Consider the following 25,751-nt stretch of genomic DNA (forward strand, 5'->3'; position numbering starts at 1 on the left):
TAGGTGTGCTTTCATCTTTATTTTCACAGACAGGTAGAAAAGCTGCTTCATTTGAAGGCACTATGACTGGAGGGTGGGTAGCTGCAAATAGAAAGTGTGAAGCAGGGGCAACTGGAAGAACTTGGAGGAGAATGATGCACCATTGAATGCTGGGGGTACCTAACACACCTAACAGTCAAACAGTGAACGTGCACATGTGCATGTATGCTCATGCCTGCAGCCATGGGTGCTGCAGGCACTGCGCTGCCGTCGCTCGCCGTCCTGGCTGCAGCTCCAGCATGGTAAGCAGGAAGTCGCTGAATGCCGCCGCCTGATCCAGAGACCACTCATACTTCTCCAGCAGGACCTCAAACAGACCCCAGGGCTTCAGGCTGGAGATGTGCCGCAGCTCACCTGAGATAGGTATGAAGAGGGGGGAAGGGGTGAGAATAGAGCAGCCTGCATTGACTTCATTCAAACTTTTGGTTCATTGAAAACTCAAACTCACCTCTTCTGTCAAAGTATTCTCTTGAGTACCTGCCAGACAAGGCAAAGGGCACAGGGATGGGCCCCAGCAGCTCGATGATGTGGGCAATGTGATCTGAACAGAGATGACGACCAAAGAGGGATGAAGAGTAGCATTCCAACAACAAAGTCAACACACATAGCACAAGATCAGCATCTGGAAGGTGACGATGGAACACACCTTCATCCCGAGTGTAGTCCTCTCCTGAATGGGGCTCGAATAGGTAGTCTCCTGTTGCCAGCTCAAAAGCCTAAAACAACGGTGATTGGTCAGTCCACTTCGAACCAGCCTGGACCTTGAGGCACTCTGGGTCTCAGTGGAGGACCACAGGGTTGAATCTGGTCTTCATTCAGGTGCATGGTCATACATGTATTGAGTGTGTGTTAAAGTGTGTGAAGCGCACCATGCAGGCGGTGCTCCAGATATCGGCTGGCGGCCCGTACTCCGCTCCAATCAGAACCTCCAGAGCTCTGTACTGCCGGGTCTGAATGTCCTCCGTGAAGTGTTTGTGCTGGGGGAAAAACAATCAGACGATGTGTGAAACTTAAAGGCGAGCAGAACGACAACGAGGCAACGATCGGGGCGTCTTACCACCCAGCAGGCGTTTCCCAGGTCAGCAATCTTCACTCGGATTCTGTCTGCGTTCTGAGGATCCAGAGGACTGATGATCAAGTCTGAGGAATTCATCGCTGTAAAACCAACAAGGCCAGATTTTTAACATTCACAGTCTTTAGTTTGCTCAAACTCGGCTGAACTGGTGGTTAAAAATGTAACAATTAATAAACTCTCACAGAATTCTCTTCAAGTTCTAGAGCCTCTAACTTTTTAAAGTTCAGCAAACTCTGCTCATGTCTGTGAGACCTTTGTACTGCAGCACATCAACTATATGTTGAGTCAGTTTCTTTCCAGTATTTACACTGCTTAGCAGTAAATCCTGAAGTCGGAGTTGCAGCTGACAAATGGACTCTGCAGCGAAGGTTTGGCTTTAGTTTTCAGTTAAATGTCTGACATTCAGGGTTTCTCATTCAAAGTATAAATTAAAAATATCTACTGTGCATCTGGAAATTATTACTTTATCCAGTTACAGCTTTATTCCAAAATAGTCATTCATGTCCCCAAAAGTTTACACACATCACCCCAGAAAGACACTATGACAAAATGTTTTGTTTTTTTACTTCCTGCAAATTTATTGAAATGCAAAACCCTGAGAAGATGTACAGAAGAATCCATCAAAGGGTGATCTTTGTTGATGCACCTTTGGCAGCACTTACAGCCTCAGCTTGTTTTAACCCTTGTGCTATCTTAGATGACCCCACCCTTACATTGACCTGTTCTCCCTACCATGACAAAGGTGGATAAAGGTGGAAAGATTTCATGTAATCCATGGACACCAGTGAAGATCACAAATCATTGAAGAAAAAAGGTTCAGAGCACTGTCTAGTGGGTCTAGATGACCCAACTCCCAATGTTAAAGTGCCTAGGATACCACAAGGGTTATATGAAGCTGGAAGCCTGTCACACGTTTCTTGGGCCACTGTCCCCCATTCCCTCTGCAAAATCTCTCAGGCTCCATGCACAGCCATTTCCAGAGCTCTCCAGAGATCCCCAAGGTCCAAAAGGACCTGGCTGCAGAAAACTACATGGTGCCCAGACATCATTAAGCGGGATCAGAAGTCCAAAACCGGAAGTTCACGACCCCCCTCCCCATTTTAGTCGAAAAAAAAATTGTTTCTTTGGTCAAGCTTATGAAACATTGTTTAATATGTTATGTTTAATATTGTTTAATATGCACTGTCCTAATTCAAATAAATAAATGAAAAAAAGACTAATTTAAAGGGAGTCTTAAACTAAAATTTAAAAAGGTCCTGTTAGAAAACATTTCAAGCAGTTGTGGTCCAGAAAAAAAGTCTATATATTTGGTGTAATATAATTTTAAGTTGCCGAGGATCGGTGGCACATCTGCATGTAATTAAGATCTAACTCTCCCTTCAAATGAATTCAGTACAAACACAACAGGACACCACCAGGATGACTGCCAACTTCACCAAGTAAACTAGATCAGTGTTTATCAACCAGTGTGCCGTGGGAGATGGTCCCTCATCAACAGATCTAACAGCATTCACCATCTCCAGAATGTCAGCTCTTTGTTCATCCAAACAGGCTCTGATAAAACACTGAGAAGTTAGGAGTATGAAAAGATAATAAAATACTTTTTTCTTTGTGTTTATTTGATTCTATTAAAGACATTTTGATAAGAATGATGGCACCGCGATTTAGCTGCAGCTGTAACTGTTTTGCACTACATCTCCCATGATGCATTGGGTTAAAGTGACAGCGTCTCAGCGCACAATGAGTCTCTCCTCTTAAACGTCTTGAAACCACAATTAACACACATCAAACAGTTTTTAAATCTTCTAACTTAACTTTTATTACAACTTTTAGAAAAAAAACAGCTGCAGCTTCCAGCTTTTTCTGCCACAATTATCACAGAAATGCACGTGAGATCTTGGAGGGACTGTACATCAATACAGGCTATGAGTTTCTCCTTTTTTCTTTTTTTTTTTGGGATGCTGGTGTGCCGCAGGATTTTTGACAAGGTTAAAGTGTGCCGTGGCTCAAAAAAGGTTGAAAAAGACTGAAGTAGATAAAGGAGGATCCAGGAGCCCTGATTAGCTTCTTCCACAAATCAAACACCTCCACGGAAGACATTTGAACAAATGTTTGACGTTTTTCAGTCTATCAGGCTCACATTTCAAAACTAGACAATTCTCGCTGCATTCAGCCTTTCTGTGGGAAAACTTTCTAAATGTCCCTTTTACAAGTTTCCTCAGACCAGAAACATCTTGAGCAGGTCGGAAACGTCATTTGATTGAATCTTCATTTTCTGTAAAATGTTTGCAGATGGTTTAAACTTAAACTTTGTGATGAAGATTTTCCCTTAATATCAAAGTGGATGCCAACAACTGGATGTTGACTTTAGCCGCGTCAGACTTTTAAGGTGTGACGGATAAATAAAGCAAAATAAAGCGACGCAACCATCGAAAGAGTTTTCTAAATATAATAATAAACCTGAATCCACCATGTATCTTTATTATTGTCAGATTATGTGAAACATTCGAGTCAGAGCGACTTGTCCTGTTTTAATAAATCCATATTTAGAGGGAATCTCCTGGTTTTGTCTTTAAACGGCAGCTTTATGTTTCTTTGAAGGCAAAGGCTCTTCTTCACTTTCCTCACTGACTCTTTTGTCCCCTAAGAAACTTTCCAAACACGTCGTTTTGTTTGGCTTCTGTTAACTTTTAGCTTTGGTCTTATAACAAAGCTGGCGCTCCGGGTGAGCAGCCGCTTTTTGTCTCGCCCCCTTCAGACAAGGAATGTGTCCGACAGTTCCTGGGTTTTGTGACTTATCTGTCAAAGTTTAATCCGAACCTCAGCGAAATTGACAGGCCATTAAGGCAACTTACAAAAAGGGATGTGGAATTCACGTGCCAGCCAGCACAGCAACAAGCCTTTGAGAAGCTCAAGGATGTTTGTTCACGTCACCCTGGACTGAAATTCTACGATCTGTCAAAACCTGTGGAAATCCAGCAGCACCGGACTGGGAACTGTGCTGGTACAGGACGACCAACCAGTAGCTCTTTCATCAAGATCAATGACAGATGCAGAGATGCTTTATGCGCCGATTGAAAAAGAAATGCTCTCCATTGCCCATGCCTGCACCATGTTTTACCACCATATTTTTGGGAAACATGTCACAGTTGTCATGGATCTTAAATAAAATTAATTTCACTTAAAAAAATGGTTTATTCACTTTTATACAGAGTAAATATTTTACATCTTCAGCAATCCCAATAATAAACTCAAGAAGTGCTAGAGAAAAAAATGAAACACCTGCCTAAAATGTAAATGTCCAAACCATTAAAAAATGAGCTAAATTAAACTTGCAAACATTTGTGAACATAAGAATTTGGAGGTAACCTCCTTTCTCCCCTGAAACTTCACCCAGCCATCAATATCAGGATTCAGATCCTGTGCAGAAACACATTTACTGTCATTCAAGTGAGCAAAACACAATGAAATGTCCATAAGTCTTTTCCTGGTTTCTGCCTGAATTTTGCGGCAACAGCTGCACTCTTCCTGATCTTTAAGAGGGCGCCATCAGTGACCAGACTGACATCATGTGACCAGTTCACTCCAACATCATCCCGCACAGTAACTAGAGAGCTGACAATGTCATCAGCTATTGTTGTGTCCGCTGTGACGGTCTGTTCAACACCTCTAATAAATATACACAGCTGTACACATCTGTGATGTTGGTGCTTTCATCAATAGCGAGTGAAAATACAATAAATGACTGGATTCCTTTATTTGAAAATAATTCGAAAATGCACCCACGCCGGTTGTAGCAGCTGCGGGCTTATGAACCGCTAGAGAGGCTGCGGCAGGTCCTGTTTGCGACGCGCTCCACAAAAAACTATGACCAGGAAATCCACTTTGTTTGTGTGTCGTGATTTATTCCACTTCATCGTTGCCACAGATGAAACTTATGATACGATCCATCAAAGCAGAGTTCATAATCATGTATAGAAGTGGTCAACAAAAAATACTGGGCCCTGTGCACCCTCTCTATATCAAACCAACAAACCAAACTAACACAGGTGACAGGTGCGCCTAAATGACGTCTTAACTAATCACATGACCAAAAAAGGGAATTATAAACAAACATGATAATGGCGACTACAGCCGTTACCAGCTGAACTTCATTGAGGCAATCAGCGCTTAAACTGGGAACAGGTAAAAAAGCGCTTTGCCACGTTATTTGATACAACTGAGCTGGAGGACGGCAGCTTATCAATGAACTCAAACTGAACTACTGCGTGCGCGGGACTTTAAAGTACAACTGGTAAGCTCAATACTGGACTTTTTATTGCTTGTCTCGTTGTTGTATTGGGTAAATCAATGTCAATTAATGTTGTAATAAAAAACGTGTGTATTAAAAAGTGTCATACATATTTGTTAGCCTAAAAAGTAAGAATATAAGTGTAAAAATCTACTTAAAAGCAGGGGAAAAAGGTATTTGTTAAAAGCTTCCCAAAATGTAACCCCGAGTTTTTTGGTTAACAACCTATTGGTTAAATTTTTTTACCTTAGTTTACTCATGTGGTTTACCTTATGTTTGATAATTAATGTATGTTTTTGATTGTTTAAAGGTTTTTCACCTGCTATCAGCAATTCTGTTACAACTGGTCAATACAAAACCTAAAGGAGTGAAATCTTGGGTCCTGTCCCTTTGCAAGTGTGGGAGGAGCACGCAATTCATAAATACACTTGACAATCATTGAACTACGTTAACGATGACAGCATGAACCATACAATTATAGTAGGCTTGCACAATATACCGCAAATTTATCGTTATCGCAATATCAAGCGGTGCAATATCCTTATCGCAAAAGACAGTGAAAATTGCAATAAATGGTTACTTTAAATGTGCTAAAACAATCTTATGACAACTTGAAGTATTTAAAGAATCAAATAAATCCCTTAATGTGTTTGACCAATCGGAGTGACCCCTCACATTGTTGACCAATCGTAGGGAGCCCTATTATGTTAGATGTTCTCCTCCTATGTCAATGAGGGTCATTTGGAGTATAATTTTTAAACTGTTGCAATGAAATGAAAATGATGTTTTTGGTTGTTTTGCTCTTTGTTTCTATACTGCAAATTATATCGTTATCGCAATATTAATCACCAATATCGCATATCGCGAGGTTTCCTCATATCGTGCAGCTCTAAATTATAGTATCATGTATTTAATTTTATGTTTGTTTCCTCTTAACTCTGTCCTGTCTGATCCTCCTTTGAACTAACTTTGATGAACCTGCAGAGCTCCTGAGAGGAGAACTGAATATCCATTGGTTTCAGTCCTGCTGTATCACAGGCTTTCTTGGTGCAATTTTGCATGTATTTTTTTCAAATAGTGCACTGCGTTCTGTGTTTTGATTGGCCGTTGACCTTGTCAGTCAATCTCCTCCCTGGCGTGTCTCCTGTACAGAAACGGTTTCTCTTTACCAAATTTACACAAAACTTCGATCACGATCAGATCTTTGTTTTCTATAAAACTGGACTTATTTTCCTTTGAAGGCTTGAACTTAAATAAACAAGACACAAGTGTGAACATGTTCGTGTCTGTCTGAGAAAAGTGGACAAAGTGTGTAGTGAGGAGTTTTACTGCCTTAAAACATATGTTTCTTACTTTATGGATTTCACTCATCGCAGGTTATTTATGGAAAGTATCCCCCACTATAAACGAGGGGACTCTGTATCAATTAAGTTGTTGACCAAAAAGAGGGGGAGGATTTCCAAATTTCTGACAGTGAAGAACTGAAGATGCTGTTTCACATCCCTGTAACTGCTAAATCAGATGGAAACGGAGCTTAAGAGCAGAACAGGCCAAATTAGGGCCATAATGAGGAAACTGAAGCGCCATAGAGAACTCATGATTAAAGCAAGTGTGTGGTGTGTGCTCTCACCGTCTCTTCCACTGGAGTAACCAGATTGAGTGGAACGAGCTGACTCAGATGTTGCTGACATCACCGAGCTGGAGAACCCTGACAGACCGGAGGCTGGACTTGAGACTCGCCCGGTGCTGTGGCCATTACACCGCTCTTCTAACCAAGAACCTTTGGAGTCTGGACTTGCTTTGCTGTTGGCTAGAGAAAGAAACGGGAGCATAAGAACGGGGGTGTCCAGCATATTGTGGTTCAGGAATCGGTAAGGACTCTAACCCTAATTCAGTACAAATAATCTCCCCAGAGTCTTCAGGTCAGGTGGAGCCATGGTTCTTTTGGTCTGTTTTAACAAAGGTTCCTCTGGTCATGTCCAGCTCAAGTTCTTTTAGTCAAGCTTACCTCAGGTTCTATGTGAAGCTCTTTTCAGGCAAAGTCCAGCTGCAGATTTCGAAGTCAGACCCAACCAGTTGTTATACTGACTTAATATTCACCCAAAAAAATGGAGGCAGAGCAAAAAAACAGAATTAAAGTATTGGACCCGTTTTCCTGGAATACACACAGTAAATTGGATTTTTTTTTAACTCCCCATGCTGCCTCTGTTCTAGTCACACCTCCTAACATGGATCACAATAGCACCCTTGTCTCCCCCTTCATGACCCCCACTCCGTTTCAGGAACTCCACTGCTCTGTAGTCCAAAGCACAGCAGATTTCAAGCTTACTGTATTTTTTCAAGGCCATCCACAACCCTCTACTTCTCTCATTTCTACCTCCCCGCCCAGATCTCTCTCATTGTCTTAGCTCTTCCATATTCAGTTCATCTCATCTCTATGCGGAGCACAGCATTGACATCAGCAGACTCCGTCTAACTCATGGTTCTGTTCAGCCTTGTTTCCACGGAGCGGTCTGGTCATGTCCAGTCCGGTCTAGAATGGTCCAAGCAATTCAGGTGAATTTTTCCACTCAAAGTTGGAGCGTCACGGCGCATGTGGGGTGGAGCTAACAACAACAATGGAGGTCATCCAGCAGCTCCCTTCTTTCCGCTTGGCTTTTGGTGCTTCGCATCCAAAGAATTTCATGTTGTTTGGGAGAAGATTACAGGGGGCGAAGAGGAATACAGCCGCTTTTTTAATGACCTTCAGCCAATTGATGGGTTTCAATAGTAGCTCCGCCCTAATTGGTCAGTTCCATTTTTCTATGGACTTGCAACCAATAGGGGCCCAAAAATGGTACGGCTGGGATGCCTTTTATTAACACATAATTTTCTTTTGTTATTCAAGTTATGAACTGGCCAATCAGATGCCGCAGTGGGAGCATGTGGTGCCTGCTGGCCCCCACCTTGGTTTACAGATTCTCTAAAGCTGCTTTTACCTTTCTTCTGATTGGTAACAGTGGTGTATATGTATGTATGTATGTATGTATGTATATATATATATATATATATATACACACACACACACACACACACACATATATGTAGATCTTCAAAACATTGTCGTCTCAAAAGTAGCTCAGATGCTAAAAAAGTGAGCACCCCTGATATAAAGTATTATTTTTACAATTGCAATTTTAAACAAGAGCTTTTGCCATAGACTTACCTTTAGAATCTATGTCATCGGGCTGAAACAGACCCTCTTCTTCCTCCATTCTCTAAACACAAAAGAACACTTTTATACTCTGGTATTCTGAAGTACTTAGAAATATTTTGAAGAACTAAAGTTGAAGCCACAAGTACCTGTATGTCCTCAAGTCTTTCTTCCAATAGTTTCTGCTGACGTTTTGCTTTTCTTTTCAGTTTCTTTTTCTTATTTTTGGACATTTTTCCAGCCTGCACATACAAACAAACACAAACAAACAGGTCAGGGGGCTTAAGGTTCTACAGAACAAAGTGTGCATGCTCTGGGTTACCCTCAAACTCACACACTGGGATGGATGATTGAGCAGCCCTTTCCGTTTTAATACTGTATATCTTTCAATAGTGGCCGTTCTATGATTGACGCCGGTCTCCAATAAACGCCAAGTCTAACACATGCTCATTACTGTAGATGCCGGTCCCTAATAGTGCCGGGCACCCTTTTATTTTTTATTTTTATTGTTTTTTTCAAACTTGTTCTGTCCAACAACTGAGCAAACAGATAAGCGCTGAAGGCCTTTTGTGTTGGACAAGTTTTACTGTTACAAAAGGGGTTATATATCTTCAGAAAACCAGAGTGTGAATTTGTATAAACCCCTTTTTGTTTTTTTTTGTTTTTTATTGATTTGTTACATTTAGTGTGTGGGGGGGAGGGGAAAATTGTGTGAAGGGGAGAAGAGAGTAAAGGGGAGAAGAGAATAAAAGGGAGAGAGGGGGAGAGAGTGGGGAATACAAGCGCCGATTTGAATTGGTTATTATTTTAAGATGTAACAATTCTACCAGATCTGCTGAAACGACAAATATTACATCAAAGGTGAAATTCTGACACTAAGATAAGCAGAACATATCTGTCCATCAATACACTGTGGGCTAGGAGGGGGGATGAAGCAGGCAGGGAGCAGTGTGGCAGTGTGCACGTGGGGGTGGAGATACATGCACGCTTCCAAAGTGAACCCTGTGTTCATCATGAGGGAAAGCAGATCCTCCCCAGCCAGACCACGGCAACAGGCCCCATGCAGCCCCGGAGGAGCGGGAACCACCCACCCAGCCAGGCACAGAGGGTTCCCCCCCCAGGCCACAGGACAGGCGCGCTCAGCTGTACCAGGCGGCAGCCATTAGGGCCACCGGGCGCTGGACACGGGCCAAGGACGAAGCCAGGGCCCAGAGGGCCCAGGAGCCGCCCATCACCCAGCCGGAGCCTCGTCTCCGCAAGCCAACCCCAGCACCCGACCCAACCAACTTAGAGATCACCACGCAACCACAGCTCTACGCCCTCCTCCCACTACTCTACCCTCTACAACTCTCCTCACCCGCCATGTTCTCCGACCCCTCCTCCCATACCCCCCCAATGCCCTCCCCACTCTGCGATGGGTAGGGAGAGCCCCAGAAGATCCTGGTGAGCCAGCCCCCCAGTCTGTCCCACCCATGCACTCTCGCAGACACACTCACAATCTTCTAGTTGCCCCCCACCCCCCGTCGCCACACAGTAACCCCTTCCGGCCGATCAACGCACCAGCGCCGCACGCCCGACCACCACTACAGCCAACAGGATCCCTAAAAGCCAGGCCGCCCTGAGAGGACCAGGCGGGTGAAGACCGGCCGCCCCTCCCAGACCCCACCTAAGCAAGGTGGTGTGGGTGTACTGTGTGTGTGCTGCAGGTAAAATAGGAGGTCTCCAGTGTGGCGGGCCCCACTGCTGCCAAGCAGTAGAGCCCCCCCACTCCGGGGTCCCTCTGTGATTGGTGTGTATTTCCAGTGTTTGCTGCTAACATGTAGTGTGTGTGTCTTAAGTGGAAGTTAAAACAGTGGGACGGACCAGTGAAAGATGAGCACGGATGTTTCACCGTACCCCCCTCCACCAGACCATCCCCACAAAGCCCTTGATCACATGTGTCAAACTGAAGGCCCGCGGGCCAAATGTGGCCCGCCATGTCATTTTATGTGGCCATCGAGAGCATGAAGTTTTTCATTTCCTAAAACAAAATTTGACGTGTATTTATTCATATCTAGGTGGAATCAGACTTGAAATATTGGGCAACTATACATTAGGACTTAAACACTGTCCACATAACCTAACCTGACAGAATCTAATGTAAAAGGATTTATGCTAGAGGAACAAGCAAACATATGTTTTCTATGCAACTGTAATTGTTACTTTAAAAAGATATGATAAATAAATAAAATGAGTTATTTAACATTAAGGAGTAGTTTCATTTATTTTTCATTACATTTAGTTACATGTATAAGTTTCATCTGGCCCCTTGAGGACAGCCACTATGCTCGGTGAAAATGAGTTTTACACCCCTGCACTAGATGAATCAGGGTGTCTAATATGTGAGTAAAAGTGGAATGGAGGGCGGGCGCCGACGCGACCCCAAAGAGAGACACCCCCGGTGAGCCCAGGCAGCATGTCCCACCCATCCAGTTCCCGGAGCCCTATGTGCCTGTGTGCAACATTTGTTTGGGTGGGAGCGGGGGACGGGCTCTCTTAAGGTTTTATGCATCTTATCACAAATACCACTCAAATGGATTAATATCGCTTTTTGCCAATGTAGCCTTAAACTCCAAGGTCACTCAAAGACTCACTCTGATCATCTTCTGATCTATTGGAAAAGTTTTCCCAGCGGCCTTTTCATCCTGATTATGCAGTTTTTAGCCCAAATAAAAGAAAAAACGGTAGTGTTTTCCAGAAAATAGTTTCTGCAGAGGGGCAGGAGTTCATTTGGATATTCACCTCTAAAATGTGGGTGGGACCGTTGGCACCGTTGACCCCCCCCACCCCCACCCCAACATCACCTATAACCGAGAGCTATATTTGGTTGGTTTTAAAGTGTGGGCCAAGCTTGTGTTGAGTGGATGGGTATTCCTTAACAAAGCAGAAGGATTCACGGTCAAGTAGCAAGTCCAGAAGCACTGGCATAACCACGCCCCCTGCCTACCTACTGATGATAGAGATTTGAGTTTGATCCATTAAATCAGCTAAGCTAACAATTTGTCTCTGAGCACTGAACAAATCTGAACACAGCAGGCATCACACCTGGGCACTTACCTGTAGATTCCTAGGAGCCATACTAACTAGAGACATGGAGACAAACAAGTAGAAAAGGAGGAAACAGAAAGAGACAGGAAAGAAGAGCAGTTAGAAGTTGACCAAACAGAAAGAGACAGCCAATCAAAACCCAGAGTCTCAGCTGACATGCAGCTGTCTGTCCATCAAATAGGAAGAAGCTTTCAGGTTGGGAGCATGTTGAACTCTCAGAGCTCAAGAGTACCTTCCCTGAAGTCTGCTTAGCTTCACAAAGATGTAGGACTAAGGTGATGTTTGATGATTAAAGTGCTTCTTCACACAGACTGAGAACTGATTAAGAAACCTGTAGGAATTATCTTCACACTAACATGAAAAAAGATCCAGGTAGACATCAGAAAATTACTGTACAGATCAGAGCAGAGGTGCCAGAACTTTAAGGCTTCATAGGTAAGGTAGGCAATCGTCCTCCCAATCAGTGTGTGGCCCTGTGACTGAGCATCCTGTACTATCATATACAAAGATTTGTGGAGTTTTTATACTGAAAATTGGTAACTGCCCAATGAGGAAGTTGATTTTTCTAATTCTTAACCTAAATGGAATTGTGTGCATCCGCACTGACAGGAAATTCGATATTATATTATAAAATAATTATTATATTATACAATAACAATATTGAAAAATATAGTTTGTAATGAGGTACGCTAGTTTTATTTTACCATAGCATAAAAACGACTAAGTGCATCAGCGGACAACACGTGTGATGTCAGCAAAAACTGATCCGTCCATCATTCCACTCCAATGTGTTGAATTGAGCAAAGTCATGTGACCATTCAGTGTACTAGCATGTTCTAAGAATGTTCCCCTTGGATCATTTGGATGTAGAAAAACAACAGTGGGCTGAACTTTAGGAATCTAACATGTGAATGGATTTGACATTCATTCTAGTTTACTTGTTTGTTTGAACACATATTTCATTTCCACTTGATGATCTGGAAGAAATCCAAGAATCTGAAAAACGTAACTGTTCAGTAGCAGGAATTTCTCATTACTGGATGTTTGGATAAAGATGATCTGGATCCATTTTAGATCAGAGAATCGGATCGTTAAAAATGAACCAATACAGACTATGAACCGTATAATCAACCACAAACATTGATATGAATCGAATAGTGTTTAAAATGAATTGTCTCATAGTTACTGCTTTAAGTTCATGGTTGCAGTTCATAATTGGGGATCAAGGTTGGTATTAATGGTTGAAGCTCAAACATCGTCCCTAGTTGTAGCACATAGTTAGAAGTCATGATTGGAGCTAATGGTTTAGACTTATGAATAAACACTGTGGTTCGAATTGAAGCTGTGTTCACACCAAACGCGATTTGTGTGTCAAATTTGTGTCGCCCTCCTATTTGGGTGCACAAAGAATTTACTGCTCGATGCTTGTCCAAAGATGTGTTCATAAACTTGACATTGGGTATGGGAGGAGCTACTGCCAATGTTTTTAGCAACATGGAGCAGTTTCTGCGTATGTCTCATTTACAATGCATGAAAGACACGGATGATGTCGAGAGATCAGGTTTATTAATTCTGAAGAGCTCTACAAAAGCATCAGCGATCACGTCTCCATGTCTGGGTTCATGACATCATCCAGAGACTCTCCCAGGTTTACTGTCTACTGCAGGAGCTGCAGCTGAATGACGGCCCCCTTCAGCGCTACGTCTGTGTCTCTGTGGTCCAGTTTCATGACTTGCCATCCCGCATTAGTCCGAGGAAGGGAAATAAATTATAGGACCTTTTTATCATTGTTTCCATTAAGTTAAAGTTAAAGTCACATTAGCTGTGTGAAATTTGTTCTTCACATTTGACCCATCCCCTGGGGAAGCAGGGACATAGGAACCATTTGGTGGTTGAACCCCCCAATCCAATCCCTGTCAAGCAGGGGGGGCATTGGGTCCCATTTTCAGAGTGTTTGGAGCTCTACACCAAAGCTCCATTGGTGGGAGCCTTGTCCCACTGTGAGCTGGTTAGTTCCTGTGGTAACACCCTCTGGGGGGGGGGGGGGGGGGGGGGGGGGGGACAGGAGGCCTTTTTAGTGGGCAGGTCATCTCACCTTAGCATCAAGCTACTTGTTTTTATTCCTTGTGATGTTTGAACTTCATTCATATTACATCACTCTTCACTTAAAAGACAACACTTAGAGCTGAGAATTTGCTTTTAGCAGAGGGAGGATGAGGGATGTTTATGTGCTTTAAGGGGGGTTAGAGTCTTTCCTTCACAGTGAAATAAACTGTTTTCATATTTAGACGTAATGGCCTATTCTTTTTAGAATTTTATAATGATTTTTTTCTTTAAAACACACTTTACTCCCCATCGTGGGATTAATTAAGTATTCAATTCAGTTAATTACTCCTTTGCATTAAATGTGCTTTTCAAACAAACTTTGTTTAATTTTAGTTTGGGGATCACTGTTGGTGCCCATCTCTGGTCTGATCATTGTTAGTCGGTCCTCCTGGAACTGTGAAAAACAAACGAGTAGTAAAGCATCCAGAGTTGTAGCATCATCCCTTTCAGTAGGTTATTCCCAAGACAGTGGAAACAACAACTACCAAAAGCCCTTTTTTGAGCTGGTATTTGTGCAGGTATTTTTAACATAAGCTTTGATCAACAGAGGACCTTACCTGAGGATCCAGTGGGAGGTGGAGCTCCGATCCTTTGCCAGACAGTGGCTTCAGCTGCCAATCTCCGAATGTATACGTCATCTACCACCAACAGGATGTTCTCTGGTTTGATGTCTGTGTGGATGATTTTGCACTTGGTATGCAGGTAGTCAAGGCCTTGAAGCACCTGAATCCAGAAAGAAGAGGTAGAGGAGCCATACATATTACAACAATCAGAGTCAGAAATGTCATAACATATTAACAAACATTAGTCACAAATATAAAAATGCCAAATATTTTCTGAATCCTTTGTATTTCTGTTTGGGGTCACAGAGATCAACCAATATCTTTTTCTTCCATGGCCGATATCGATACTGATTGTTAGCAGTCAAGAAGGCTGATAACAGATATTTGGAGCCATTATTCATTTACAGTAACAATCAGGGGCAGACTTAGCATTTGTCAAAGGTAGATGTGGGGCCCCTAACTCTCTAGCGGTCCCGGGCTGAACACTTAATAAAAGTATCTAAAATAAATTTTACATTCATCATTATTTAACTCTGTCATGAAAAACCCAAATTACTGAACTGGCATAAGATTGATCATCAAAAAGTGTTTGTCCTCCCCCATCTCTCTGCAGCAATGGTATATTCCAGTCAACAGAAAGTCCAGTCAGTGAGTAGAGGCAGCATTGCCAGACTGGGAAATTTTCAGCTCATTAGGGCGGTTTTTCTTCTGACTTTGTGGGTAATAATTGTTTTAGGTGCATGGAGATAATTTGGGCTGATTTGGGAGCTTTTAGTGTGGAATGTGTGGTCTGGGGAGAGGCAGGTGACAGGCAGAGATCACCTGTCATCTTCCTCACCTGCAGTCATGAGATGTAAAGTCTACTGATAATAAAACAAATATGTGTTCACACTAACCTGTTCCATAAATGCACTTTGTTTGATTCTAATCATTAAATCATTTTTATCCTCAAAATTGCTATTTTGCGTATTTGCTGTCTAATTTTTGCGCGAGGCTGCGAGCTCTGCCGCACAAGAGATTACGCAATCCTGAATGAAGTTTAGAGAGGATTTTCACTGTTGGTAGTGCATAAAAAAAAGTACTTTTTGAAATCATCTCAGGTGATACTTGATTTAGTTCTTAATGTTTTGTATAATACTGTATAAGACCTTTTATATGAACAAGAACAGGTTTTTCAAAATCAAACTTCTCTTTATTATGTGTCACAAAAACATTTAATTTTATTTTATCTCACCTAAATTCAGGAAAAGTAAGAATACAAAAACAATTTCCACTTTAGTTCATGATAAGCTATTAAATTAAACTTGAACTCCTACAGTGTTTAAATATTTGTTGTTTTCCACTTTTCTTTTCTTAATGTTTAAGCAAAACATCAGTGGCTGTTAAGTAAAGTTCATTAGGAGTTTATTATTTCATGTTTTTCTCTGACTGATTGCAAACATGGTGGATGTGATTATTAGATGTAACAATGATACAACGTAATAATATTACATTGTAATATTATTATTACAAATGTTTTAAAGTTGGACTTTCAATCAAATCCGGAAGTGATAAATAATGGATGGTTAATTACTGCTAATCACTGATTCTTATTTTGGGTGTTTTTTTTGATGGTCTGACGGTTTTTTGATGGAAAACTATGACGTTATCTGGCAACACTGGCAGAGATTAAATGATGATTCAAAAGCTATTTTTAAAATGTGGTCCAATGAAGCAGAATGATAAGAGCGGCTGTGAAAAGAGGCAAAGAGAACGGAAGACATTTGTTGCCAAACTTCCAAAAGCGCTGGAAGACAGATACAATAAAAAAAACAAGAACAGAATAAAAAAAAACTGTTTCTTTGGCCTTCTTTAGTAAAACCTGACAAATGAAAGAAAAGACAGAAAATCCTCATTTGTTCCTTCCAGGAAGTGAGGGATTGATAAATTAGTGTATTTAATAAAATTGGACAAGCAAAAATTATGTATATAATATAAAATACATTTTTTACTATGTAAATGTGGTTTCAGTTTTTTGTCAAAACTTTTGGATTCCTGACATTGACGTTGTCTAAAAGTGGACCAGTAAGGCATTGATGCAGCGTTTTACCCTCTAGGTGTCAGAAGTCAGAGCTCTGTCTCCCCTTCTGGTCACTGGCGAGAGCTGTTTCCAGAGTTCTAACCACACTACATTTCCCAGCAACCCCAGCGCACACTTCCTGGATGCTGCACACCTGTCTCTCATTCATTTGAAGCTCAGTGTGAAGTATTGTTTGTGCCACTCTGCTTTCCTTACCGAGCGTTATATTAGGACCTGATCTTCTGTCTGCCTGCCCCGACCCTTGCCTGAACTCTGTTTACCTTGTCTCAGTCTGAAGCTTTCATGCCTGTTATTGACTCCTTTCTGCCTGACCCTGATTTAGCTTTGTGGACTTTTAGCTGAGCTAATAAACCTGCTGCATTTGGATCCAGCCGTCTTCCTGTTCTTGTGATTATAGGTGAGGATTTTTTTTTAAAACGCTGCGGAGGGCCTCATGTTATTGTGCACCTGGAGCTCTCAAACTGCTAAGTCCCACACTGATCAAAATGTAAAATACAAAAACCAACAATTGACTATTTAAAGAAAAAGTTTATATTAAAGCAAATTCTGGAAAAAAACCAAGACAAAACAAAACAAACTGAAAATAACAGTGTGTACGCGGACGCAAGTGTGTGTATGGAGTAAATTGTTGGTAAGTGTGCACCCACCCTGACTGCCCACCACTCTTCAAAACATGTAGATTATTATTGCATTTTTACACTAAAAGTCTAAATGCGTAAACTGTATAAATGCAAAATTGAATCGAAATGAACCGAGTAGATTGAAAGAATAAAAAGAAAATTGTGAATCTAAATACATTCTGGAAATTATTTGTGACACCCAGTGACTAACATTATATTTTCCCCTTTTTTTCCATACTGGGCTTTTATTTTTAAACCTTGTGAGAAGGACTTTTGTTTTGGTTAGAATTGCTGCAAGAATCTTTGTGACTGTGGGTCAGTGTTGTGCTGAGCTATGTTTATGGAAAATATGCTGAAAAGTCAATAAAAAGATTTTATAAAAGACATTGGTGTTAACGCGTTAAAAGTCACAGCCATTGACTGTATGTAAGGAACTTGACAAAGGGACCACTTTATCTAAGCAACCCAGAGAGGATGATTTGTTTTTTTATTGATTTCATAAATAGTGGTATTATATATATGCTTATTATTTTTTGTTTTGGTGAAGAACCCAGAGAAGATTATTTGATATCAGATCAGGTTATTTATATTTGGTTATGTGTGGCTTTCTGGGAAACAATAAATGTTTACATTTATACACCCCTGCGATCGTTACACCTTTTCTTTTTCAAACTGACCCTGGCCCCCGATCAGAGAATAGAAATGTCATGTGGCCCTCACTGGAAAAAGTTTGGTGCCACCCCTGGCATAACCATTCAGATTGAGTGGGAAAATGCGGCGTCGCTGCACCTGAGCCAAATTAAACAGTTCATAGTTGAATTAAAAAAGGCCAATTCCCATATACAGTACAGACCAAAGGTTTGGAGACACCTTCCCATTCATTTGAAAGAGAAGGTGTGTCCAAACTTTTGGTCTGTACTGTACATCAAAATAACCAACATCAGCCAAATAATTGCCCCTGACTGATAATCGGTTGACCCCTAATCACAAGGATCCTATAGCTTTCCCAGCCACTGAAAGGTGAACCCTGGGTGGAACGCTACACCATTGCAGGGAAACACAGAGGAATTCAACAATGTATACTCACACTCACACTTAAGAGACAATGGTCAAGGAAAGCATGCAAAATGCACGGAGAAAGCAGTATTCCAGAAAGCAGGTTATGCTAGTCACCCACGGTAAGTTTGAGGCTAAGGAAGTTGATAACCTCAGCTTTCGGTTCCAGAAATGGAGGTATGTTTCAGAGTATGTCAAGTTGCCATAGCAACTCATGCTCTGAACATAACCTGGTCTGGAGCAGGTTTAGTTGAAGGTTAGTTTGTTTTCAGAGAGGTGAAGCAGCATGGTGTGTCCATTTGAAGATGATTTAGTGGATGAAGAAGCTCAGATAATACTTTTTCCACCATGAGAGGGTGATAAGACCACATATGGATGTTGGAAAGAGAAACCTTTTACAGTGAACTAACTTAATTATTTGCTTCAGTTAAGATAAATGGTTTTTTTTTAGTTCAGTCAACTTAAAAATAACACGTAGTTATCAGACATTTAATTAACTTTTATTTTAATTAATTCAATTAAGTAGGTGTAACTTTGGTGCTGCAGTTAGGTCGGCCCAGCAAGGGATTGTGGGATACCATTCCCTTTGCCTGTATGGACGGATTTGGGTATAAGTGTGGGTTTTTGAACAAATGTGTTAAGTTGTTTTACTGGGTTTTGTCTAGTTATTTTGTTCAGTTATGTCTAATTCTTTCTGCACAATTAGTGAGAGGGAGGAAGAGGATGATATGGTTATTTACCACCACTACTGCCTAGAGGTGTAATGTCAAAACTGGTGAAATGGTAAGTTATATTATGTAGTGAATCCTTTTTGCTTCTTTCATTTTGTGTTATAAAAATTAGAATATTTGCAGGCTCAAAATTAGACATATAAGAGTTCAAGAAGTACAATAAATTAAGATGGAAAAATATTTATTGAGTTGGAGTAATAATACATTTAGTTAGATAAATATGTAAATTTGAGTTGTATAAATAATTATCGAATTGGATAGACGTAAGAAATTAGGTTGAATAAATTTAACTCAATTACTTGTTACCAAAAGAAGTAATTCATTTAAGTTGTCAAAGTTGGATAATTTATATATTTATGTGTCACAATGAAAATAGAAATGAGATAGAAACTCGTGCGTTTACTTTGTTCTTTTTCTCCAAGCAGAAACTCTTTCTTTTGATGATGCAGCCGTATTACTTTTTTGATGGACGCATAATCTTCATACGGCGTCATTTAAATCTCCGACTCCATCTCACTGAAGTATAGCTCTCTCTCTTTTTTTCTCCACGTGTTTTCATGGTGACTCTAGAAATCGATCAATTGATGTTAGTTTCGCTCCATTGGCTCCCAGTTGGTTCCAGAATCAAGTTCAAGATCCTCCTGTTAACCTATAAGGCCTTACATGGAATGGCCCCGTCCTATATTAAGGACCTCATAGCCCCTTACCATCCAATGAGAACACTTCGCTCGCAAAATGCAGGACTGCTTGTGGTTCCTAGAATTAATAAAAGTACGGTTGGAGGTAGAGCGTTTAGCCACCAAGCCCCTGTTTTATGGAATAAACTCCCAGCTCATGTAAGAGAGGCCCACACTGTTTCTACATTCAAAGCTAGACTGAAAACATTCCTCTTTGGACAGGCTTATTGTCAGACTAGTTAGTATTCAGAGATTATTTAACTTAATGTTAATTTGTTTAAATTAAACTTAATAACTATTTCTTTTAAAAGGCTGCTAGAAGTTGAAGCTGGGGTAACTATGGTGCACTGGGGTTCTGTCCTCTTTTCTCATCTACTTCTACCCTCCTCCTCTCCTCTATTCTTGATCATAATTTATCATTTAGTTCTCCATGCCTCTGTTTGGTGCAGTGCGATTCATGTATTGTCCCTCTTTTCCTCTCCCCTCCTGGGGAGTGGGAGTGCTTCCAGATTCCAGTTGGTTCATCCGTGCTCCAGTTCCTGACCGAGTACCTCGTCTCTGCTCCTGCTCCTACACCTGGCTGTGGTTCCTGTCTCCGGCTCGACTCGCGCCTTTGACTGTCCCCCCAACCATGGCTGGATGAAGCTCGTCTGCTGGACTTTTATATATGTAGTTGTAGATTTAGATAAGTTAATTCTTCTCTAAGATTTCTGGTAAATCGCCTGTCCGTCCTGGGGGAGGATCCCTCCTTCATGTGGGCACCCCTGAGGTTTCTTCGTTTTTTCCGGAATCCGGTTTTTTTGGGAGTTTTTCCTTACCGCGAAGGGGGGTCTAAGGGCAGGGATGCCAGTATAGCTTTGTCAGTTTGTTAGTTCATTTTAGTATTTTTCTATTGAACTCTTTGTATTCATGATCCTTTTGAATTCATGTTTTACTTCGAAGCCCATCGAGACGACTGTTGCTGTGATTTTGGGCTATACAAATAAAATTGAAATGAATTGAATTGAGAATGTCTTTATGTACTTGCCGTGCACGTGCATTAACCCAGGATTACCAAGTTGAGCGTAATTACGCCAACTCATAACCGGTCTTTTGGAACCAACATAGCCAGAGTAAGCAAGTTCAGGCGGACTTCAGCCAGAGTTCAGGGTTAAAGTCAGGGTAGTTTAAACATGCTTTCTGGAATACCCCCCTGGTTTGGGTTTTTAGTGCCATACTGAGCAAGCAAGAGTTTACAGTGGAGAGGAAAAAAATCCCTCTCTCCAAAATCAAAGCCTACGTTTCTTCCTCTGTGAGGCTCACCTGTCTGATGATAGTTTTCACGCAGACCAGAGGAAGTCCCATGTAGTTTGACTTAATAATCCACTTCAGGAGTTGATGACCTAGAACTTCCAGAACCATGCAAACATCTGGAAACAGCTGAGGAAACTTCAGAGACAGACAGCAGAGGTAGAGTCAGCTTGTGGCCAAGGATACGAACTCCACTGACTCCAGAGACCTTGAAGTCATCAATGAGCTGAACAATGGTCTCCCTGTGTGGGTCAGAGGGATCGCTGTCCCTGACCTGAAGAGACAAACAGGTGAATGAGGAGCCCTCAGTGAGCATGGCCAGGCCACATCAAGACGTTCAAACACTCACACATCGGAGCAGCCTGATCTCATCCAGGGCCGTCTCTGTGTAATGAGGAGCGCTCTTCACCACCTTGAGGGCCACAAAGCGCTTTTTCCTAGAGCAGACACATTCACGGCATGTCATCTCAGAAAGATGCCAACGTTCTTCAAGTGGCTTGAAGCATATCATGCTCATCTTACTGCAGGTCCCAGCAGAGCCAGACGGTGGAGAAGTGCCCCCAGCCCAGTTTTCTCACCACATGGTACCTCCCGTTGAACAAGTCACCTATCTTCACCGGGTAGTATCCCCCTAAAAAAGGCAATCGCTGCATGAACGTGGTGATCTCTGTCTTCATCACAGTTTCCTTTGTGAGTTCATGAAGTCACCATCATCTTTGTCAGAATACTTTCTGCTAGATGCAGAAGTGTTGGCATGATGGTTTCAACTCCAGTAGTGAAGAACCTTTTCTGCCGCTAAACACTTGGTAAATGGTACACTTAAGCACACATTCACACACTGCTCTACACTAACCAGACCCCCATGAGCAATGTGATGTTTAGTGTCTGACCCGAGGACACTTTGACGCATGGGACAAGGTAGGAACTGAACTTGCTACTTTTTAATCAGAGGTCAACTGCTGAACTCTACACCACAGCCACCCGCTGGTGCATTTAGCCATTAAAAGCTTCATTCATGGCTAGAGTTTAATACAAAAGGACAGCAACGATTAAAGCCTAAATTCGGACACTCATGGTCTTAAGCATATGGTTATACACATTGACTGAGAACTGGACAGAGTGAGTGTCACATCACCCACTGAAAATGATTTACTTCCAGCTCAAACCAAATCAATTCAGTTGCTATTTTTTTGCGATATGGACGCCACCACGTTTGAGCCAGACGACATCAGTAGACAGTGATTAGTCCAAGTCAGTCTGAGTCATTTCTATAGCAACCACTCTCACCAACCAGGAGTGAGCTTGTTGGACGTCTACACCTCTACCACTTGAAAGTGAGCTCAGGAGAATCTGTCAATCAAATGTTTTGGACGTGGGGGCCATCAGACACCATACACCTTTACTAAGGCATCTGATTGGCAGTTTATGACTTGAATAACTTGCAATGAAGGAAATTATCGTGAAAAAAAGTATTAACTAGAAGATGTTAAAAAAGTATCAGATCCAGAATGTTTATTCTGACCAATACAATAACTAAATACCAGCTGTTTATTTCTCTATACAAGTCTATGGAATTTTGGCTTCTTGGAACCAGCTGGCTCTGTTTGGAACATGAGGGGGAGGGGTTACTCAGTCCAGTTCTCATATACAGTCAATGGTTTTAAATCAAAGTAACGTTCAGTGGACTAATCAGGTTCAGAAGGGGCTGTTGGGGATCAGGATCTAAATCTTCTCAAACTGAGGTAGTACGATACTTTGGCTAAACTCACCTCTGCAGTAATCTGAGGGGTCTTCTTGCTCTTCATCATCAGAGCCCAGGAGCTGAATAGGGGGTGGGGTTAACTCTGGAGGGGGTGGGCTCAGTTGATGGGCAGCTGAGTGCATGATGGGAGAGAAACTGAAAGCAGGATCGTGAGAGCAGGGGAGAGAGGGCGCAGGAGAAAAAGAGAGAGGAGTGTACAGGTGGGAGGACCCACTGGAGGTGAACGTCTGTGCGGTCAACATGCAGGACTCATGATGGGAGGGGCAAGGTTGAATTGTGGGAGGGGATTTGGATGATGATGGTGTTTCAGGTACACTGAAAGGAGGTCCACAAATCTCCGATTGGTTGTCTGCACAGAAACTCTGAAAGGCTAGGGGGGGCAAGCAGGCAGCATCCTGGGTCATCTGTGGGTCAACAGTTGGTGGTGATGGGCTGAGACTGTGGACGGGGCAATCTGCTGTGACAGGAGATGATTGGCTGAGACTGAAGGTTTGAAGGATGGTCTCCAGGGGCAGCGGGGGGAATCCTGCAGCACTTCCTGTGTCAGGTGCAGGTGGTGGTGTTTCTCGGGGTGATTGACTGTGGGAGGGGCTCTGAGGCGGTAATAAAGAGGTTTCATGCACATCCTCTGGAGATGTTGTGGATGTTTCTGGACAACCTGGAGAGGGCAGCAGCTTTGTGTGTTGGGTCTGGGGGAGTGCCTGAGCAGAGCTGCTTCTGGGGTTTGAGGTCTGAACATCAAGGAACTCATCAGGGCTGAAACAAGACACAAGAAGAACGACACTGAGTTCCACAGAGAGGCAGCAGCAGCGGTGAGCCCCAACTAGCCCAAGAAGTTTACCCGTGACTTAAGAAGCAAATAAAAACAGTCCAAAGAGCTGGGCTTACACTTTGGGTTTGCTACCCTGCACGAACCTGTGTGAGTTTGTGTGGGTTTATGTAAAAAGAAAAAGGAATATCAGTAAAAAACAAAACACTTATAGGCGTTAAGACACAGAGGTACGGACTGTTTCCTGGGACAGCAGCTGTAACCCTTGTGCTATCCTAGACACTTTAACATTGTGAGTTGGGTCATCTAGACCCACTAGACAGTGCTCTGAACCTTTCTTCTTCAATGATTTGTGATCTTCACTGGTGTCCATGGATTACATGAAATCTTTCCACCTTTATCCACCTTTGTCATGGTAGGGAGAACACGTCAATGTAAGGGGGGGGGGCATCTAAGATAGCACAAGGGTTAAGGCAGAATACAGTTGACCCATCTGAATCTGCTCTGATGACAATAAGGATCAAATTTGGGGTCTCGCTACTTTATCCCATCATTTTAGTGTCTTATCATTGCTAAGTAATGTGATCTATGTTCCTCTTTCCTCTCAGGTTATCCGCTAATTCTAAAAGAGTAGGTGTGATTCCGCTTCCAACCAAATGAAGTCCATTCAGTCACCATTTTCCGCAATGTGTCTGTCGCCATGTTGGAACCAGACGTCCTCGGTAAGCCGTGATTTGTCCGTGTCAGTCTTAGCTTACATTTCTATGGCAACCACTCAGTAGTAAGCGTATTAGAAGGCCACACCCCTTTTACTAAAAGGTAATAAAATGACTGATAATAGCTGTTTTTTTCTCAAAAGAAGTGAGAATTTGGCTTTTTGGGACCAGTGGGTATGAACTGACTGTGGATTCAAACCCGCGGTCTCCTTGTTTAAAGGCAAACACACCATTGTACCAGTAGAGATCAAGTGTAAAGACGGTGAAGCTTCTCACTCATCCAATTGATGCCTGGAAGTTGAGTCATAGCACCTGGAATTAAACGTTTTGTGCATTTGTAATGTTTCATAAAGGGGACGCTCGTGTTTTTCTCTGCTGAAAGCCAGAACCGCTCAGCCAGAATACTTTGTGTGCATTTGTGTGTTCAGGGCTGTTACCGGTTCTGTTGAGGTCGCACTCGTTTGTGTTTTTTGCCTCTGCGGCGTTGCTTCTTGCTTGTGGGGGCGGAGCCTCTGGTTCCGTCGCTCACTGCAGCTGTGAACAGATCAGACAGAGTCACACGTTTACTTGTTTCTGAAAGCATTTAGTCATGACATCATGAAGGGGCATTACAGCACTAAAATATTTCACCTCGCACTCATACGAAGATATTTCTACCCTTTTTAGAAAGAACCACCACTGACTGATCAATCAAACTTGTAGCTAAGGGGAAGAGACGTCAGACATTTCTGGAAGATGACTTAGTCTGGGACAGAGTTAACTCGGGTTGTGACCGTAGTCATGGTTATTCTGGGATGTGACTTTTTTTCTAGATTATGGTTCATCTGGAATGTTGATTTTCTTCAGGGTGAGTCTAATCTGGGACGTACTTTTTCGGAACATGACCTCATTCTGGAATGTGCTTATTGTTCATCTTAAAGACGAGTACAGACTGTGGATCAGATTATCTGAATCATGCCTTGGTTCTGGACCAGTTTATCTGGAATATAGATCCAGTTTTGTGTTTGGATTGTTTTGAACATGGCTTGGTTCTGGATTATACTTTATCAGAATAATGTATGTCTTGATCTGGGAACAAGCAGTCAGAAGAAGCAACATAACTCAAACAGAACACAAACTCTTTATCAGAACCGAGCCCCTGCCCTGATCGCAGAGTGCTACCGGGTCTCTGACCCAGGACGACCTCACCTATCATCAACATGTCGGCCTGTGCCGGTCTGACCGAACCGGTACAGCGCGGTCCTCCTTCTGGACTCGAACTTCAGCAGGAGCAGCCTCGTGGGCGCAGGAGCATGCCGGGTGGGGGCGGATCCGTGGACCGGTTTGGACCGGAGCGGCGTGGTTGGTCCGGTCCAGAAGATTCGCCTTGAGTTAGCTGGCTAGCTCCTCCTTCTGCTCCGGGGCAGACCCGCGGGCCGGTTCGGTTCAGGCCCGTTCGCGTAGGTTTTGGACCGGTTTCTGACTGGGTCCTCGCGGTTATTCTGGGCAGGCTTCACGTGCTGTGTCGGTTCTGCTCTCCACCAGCTCGACAGCTGCTGACACCTGACACCGGGCTGTGCGCATGCGCACTGACCCAGCACATGAGGAGCGCGGATGGAGTGGGGGTCATTGCTGCTGGGTAGAAGGGGATGAGGTCTTAAAAAGGTTCCGTCTGCTTCTTGATCAGAACCTCAACAGCCAAAGCCCAGTGGAGATT

The 25,751-nt window shown here is 42.6% G+C and overlaps 1 protein-coding gene across 1 annotated transcript; it reads right to left on the reverse strand.

Annotated features, from left to right (window-relative positions):
• srpk3 (SRSF protein kinase 3) lies at positions 1 to 25,625 on the reverse strand. Its single transcript, XM_011473007.4, has 17 exons — positions 25,244 to 25,625; positions 24,493 to 24,589; positions 22,578 to 23,326; positions 21,331 to 21,439; positions 21,158 to 21,245; positions 20,995 to 21,082; positions 20,821 to 20,927; positions 14,349 to 14,514; positions 11,695 to 11,720; positions 8,748 to 8,840; positions 8,611 to 8,662; positions 7,036 to 7,215; positions 1,097 to 1,194; positions 909 to 1,016; positions 686 to 755; positions 488 to 580; positions 1 to 393 (listed from the first exon to the last, which is right to left on the reverse strand). The coding sequence occupies exons 1-17, from the start codon at positions 25,254 to 25,256 to the stop codon at positions 209 to 211; spliced, it is 2,322 nt and encodes a 773-aa protein (XP_011471309.2). The 5' UTR covers positions 25,257 to 25,625; the 3' UTR covers positions 1 to 208.
• Positions 25,626 to 25,751: the final 126 nt, after the last annotated feature.

The sequence above is a fragment of the Oryzias latipes genome, chromosome 7 (genome assembly GCF_053564925.1).
Source record: "Oryzias latipes strain Hd-rR chromosome 7, Olatipes_Hd-rR_3.1".
Taxonomy (NCBI): domain Eukaryota; kingdom Metazoa; phylum Chordata; class Actinopteri; order Beloniformes; family Adrianichthyidae; genus Oryzias; species Oryzias latipes.

Bases quoted from the DNA above. Each gene is read 5' to 3' on its own strand.
- srpk3 (XM_011473007.4), bottom strand. The intron at 20,928-20,994 runs GTATCCTTGGCC...AGCTGTTTCCAG, and splicing joins CTCTGGAGTCAGTGGAGTTC to ATGTTTGCATGGTTCTGGAA. The intron at 11,721-14,348 runs GTAAGGTCCTCT...CCATGTCTCTAG, and splicing joins ACCTCCCACTGGATCCTCAG to TTAGTATGGCTCCTAGGAAT.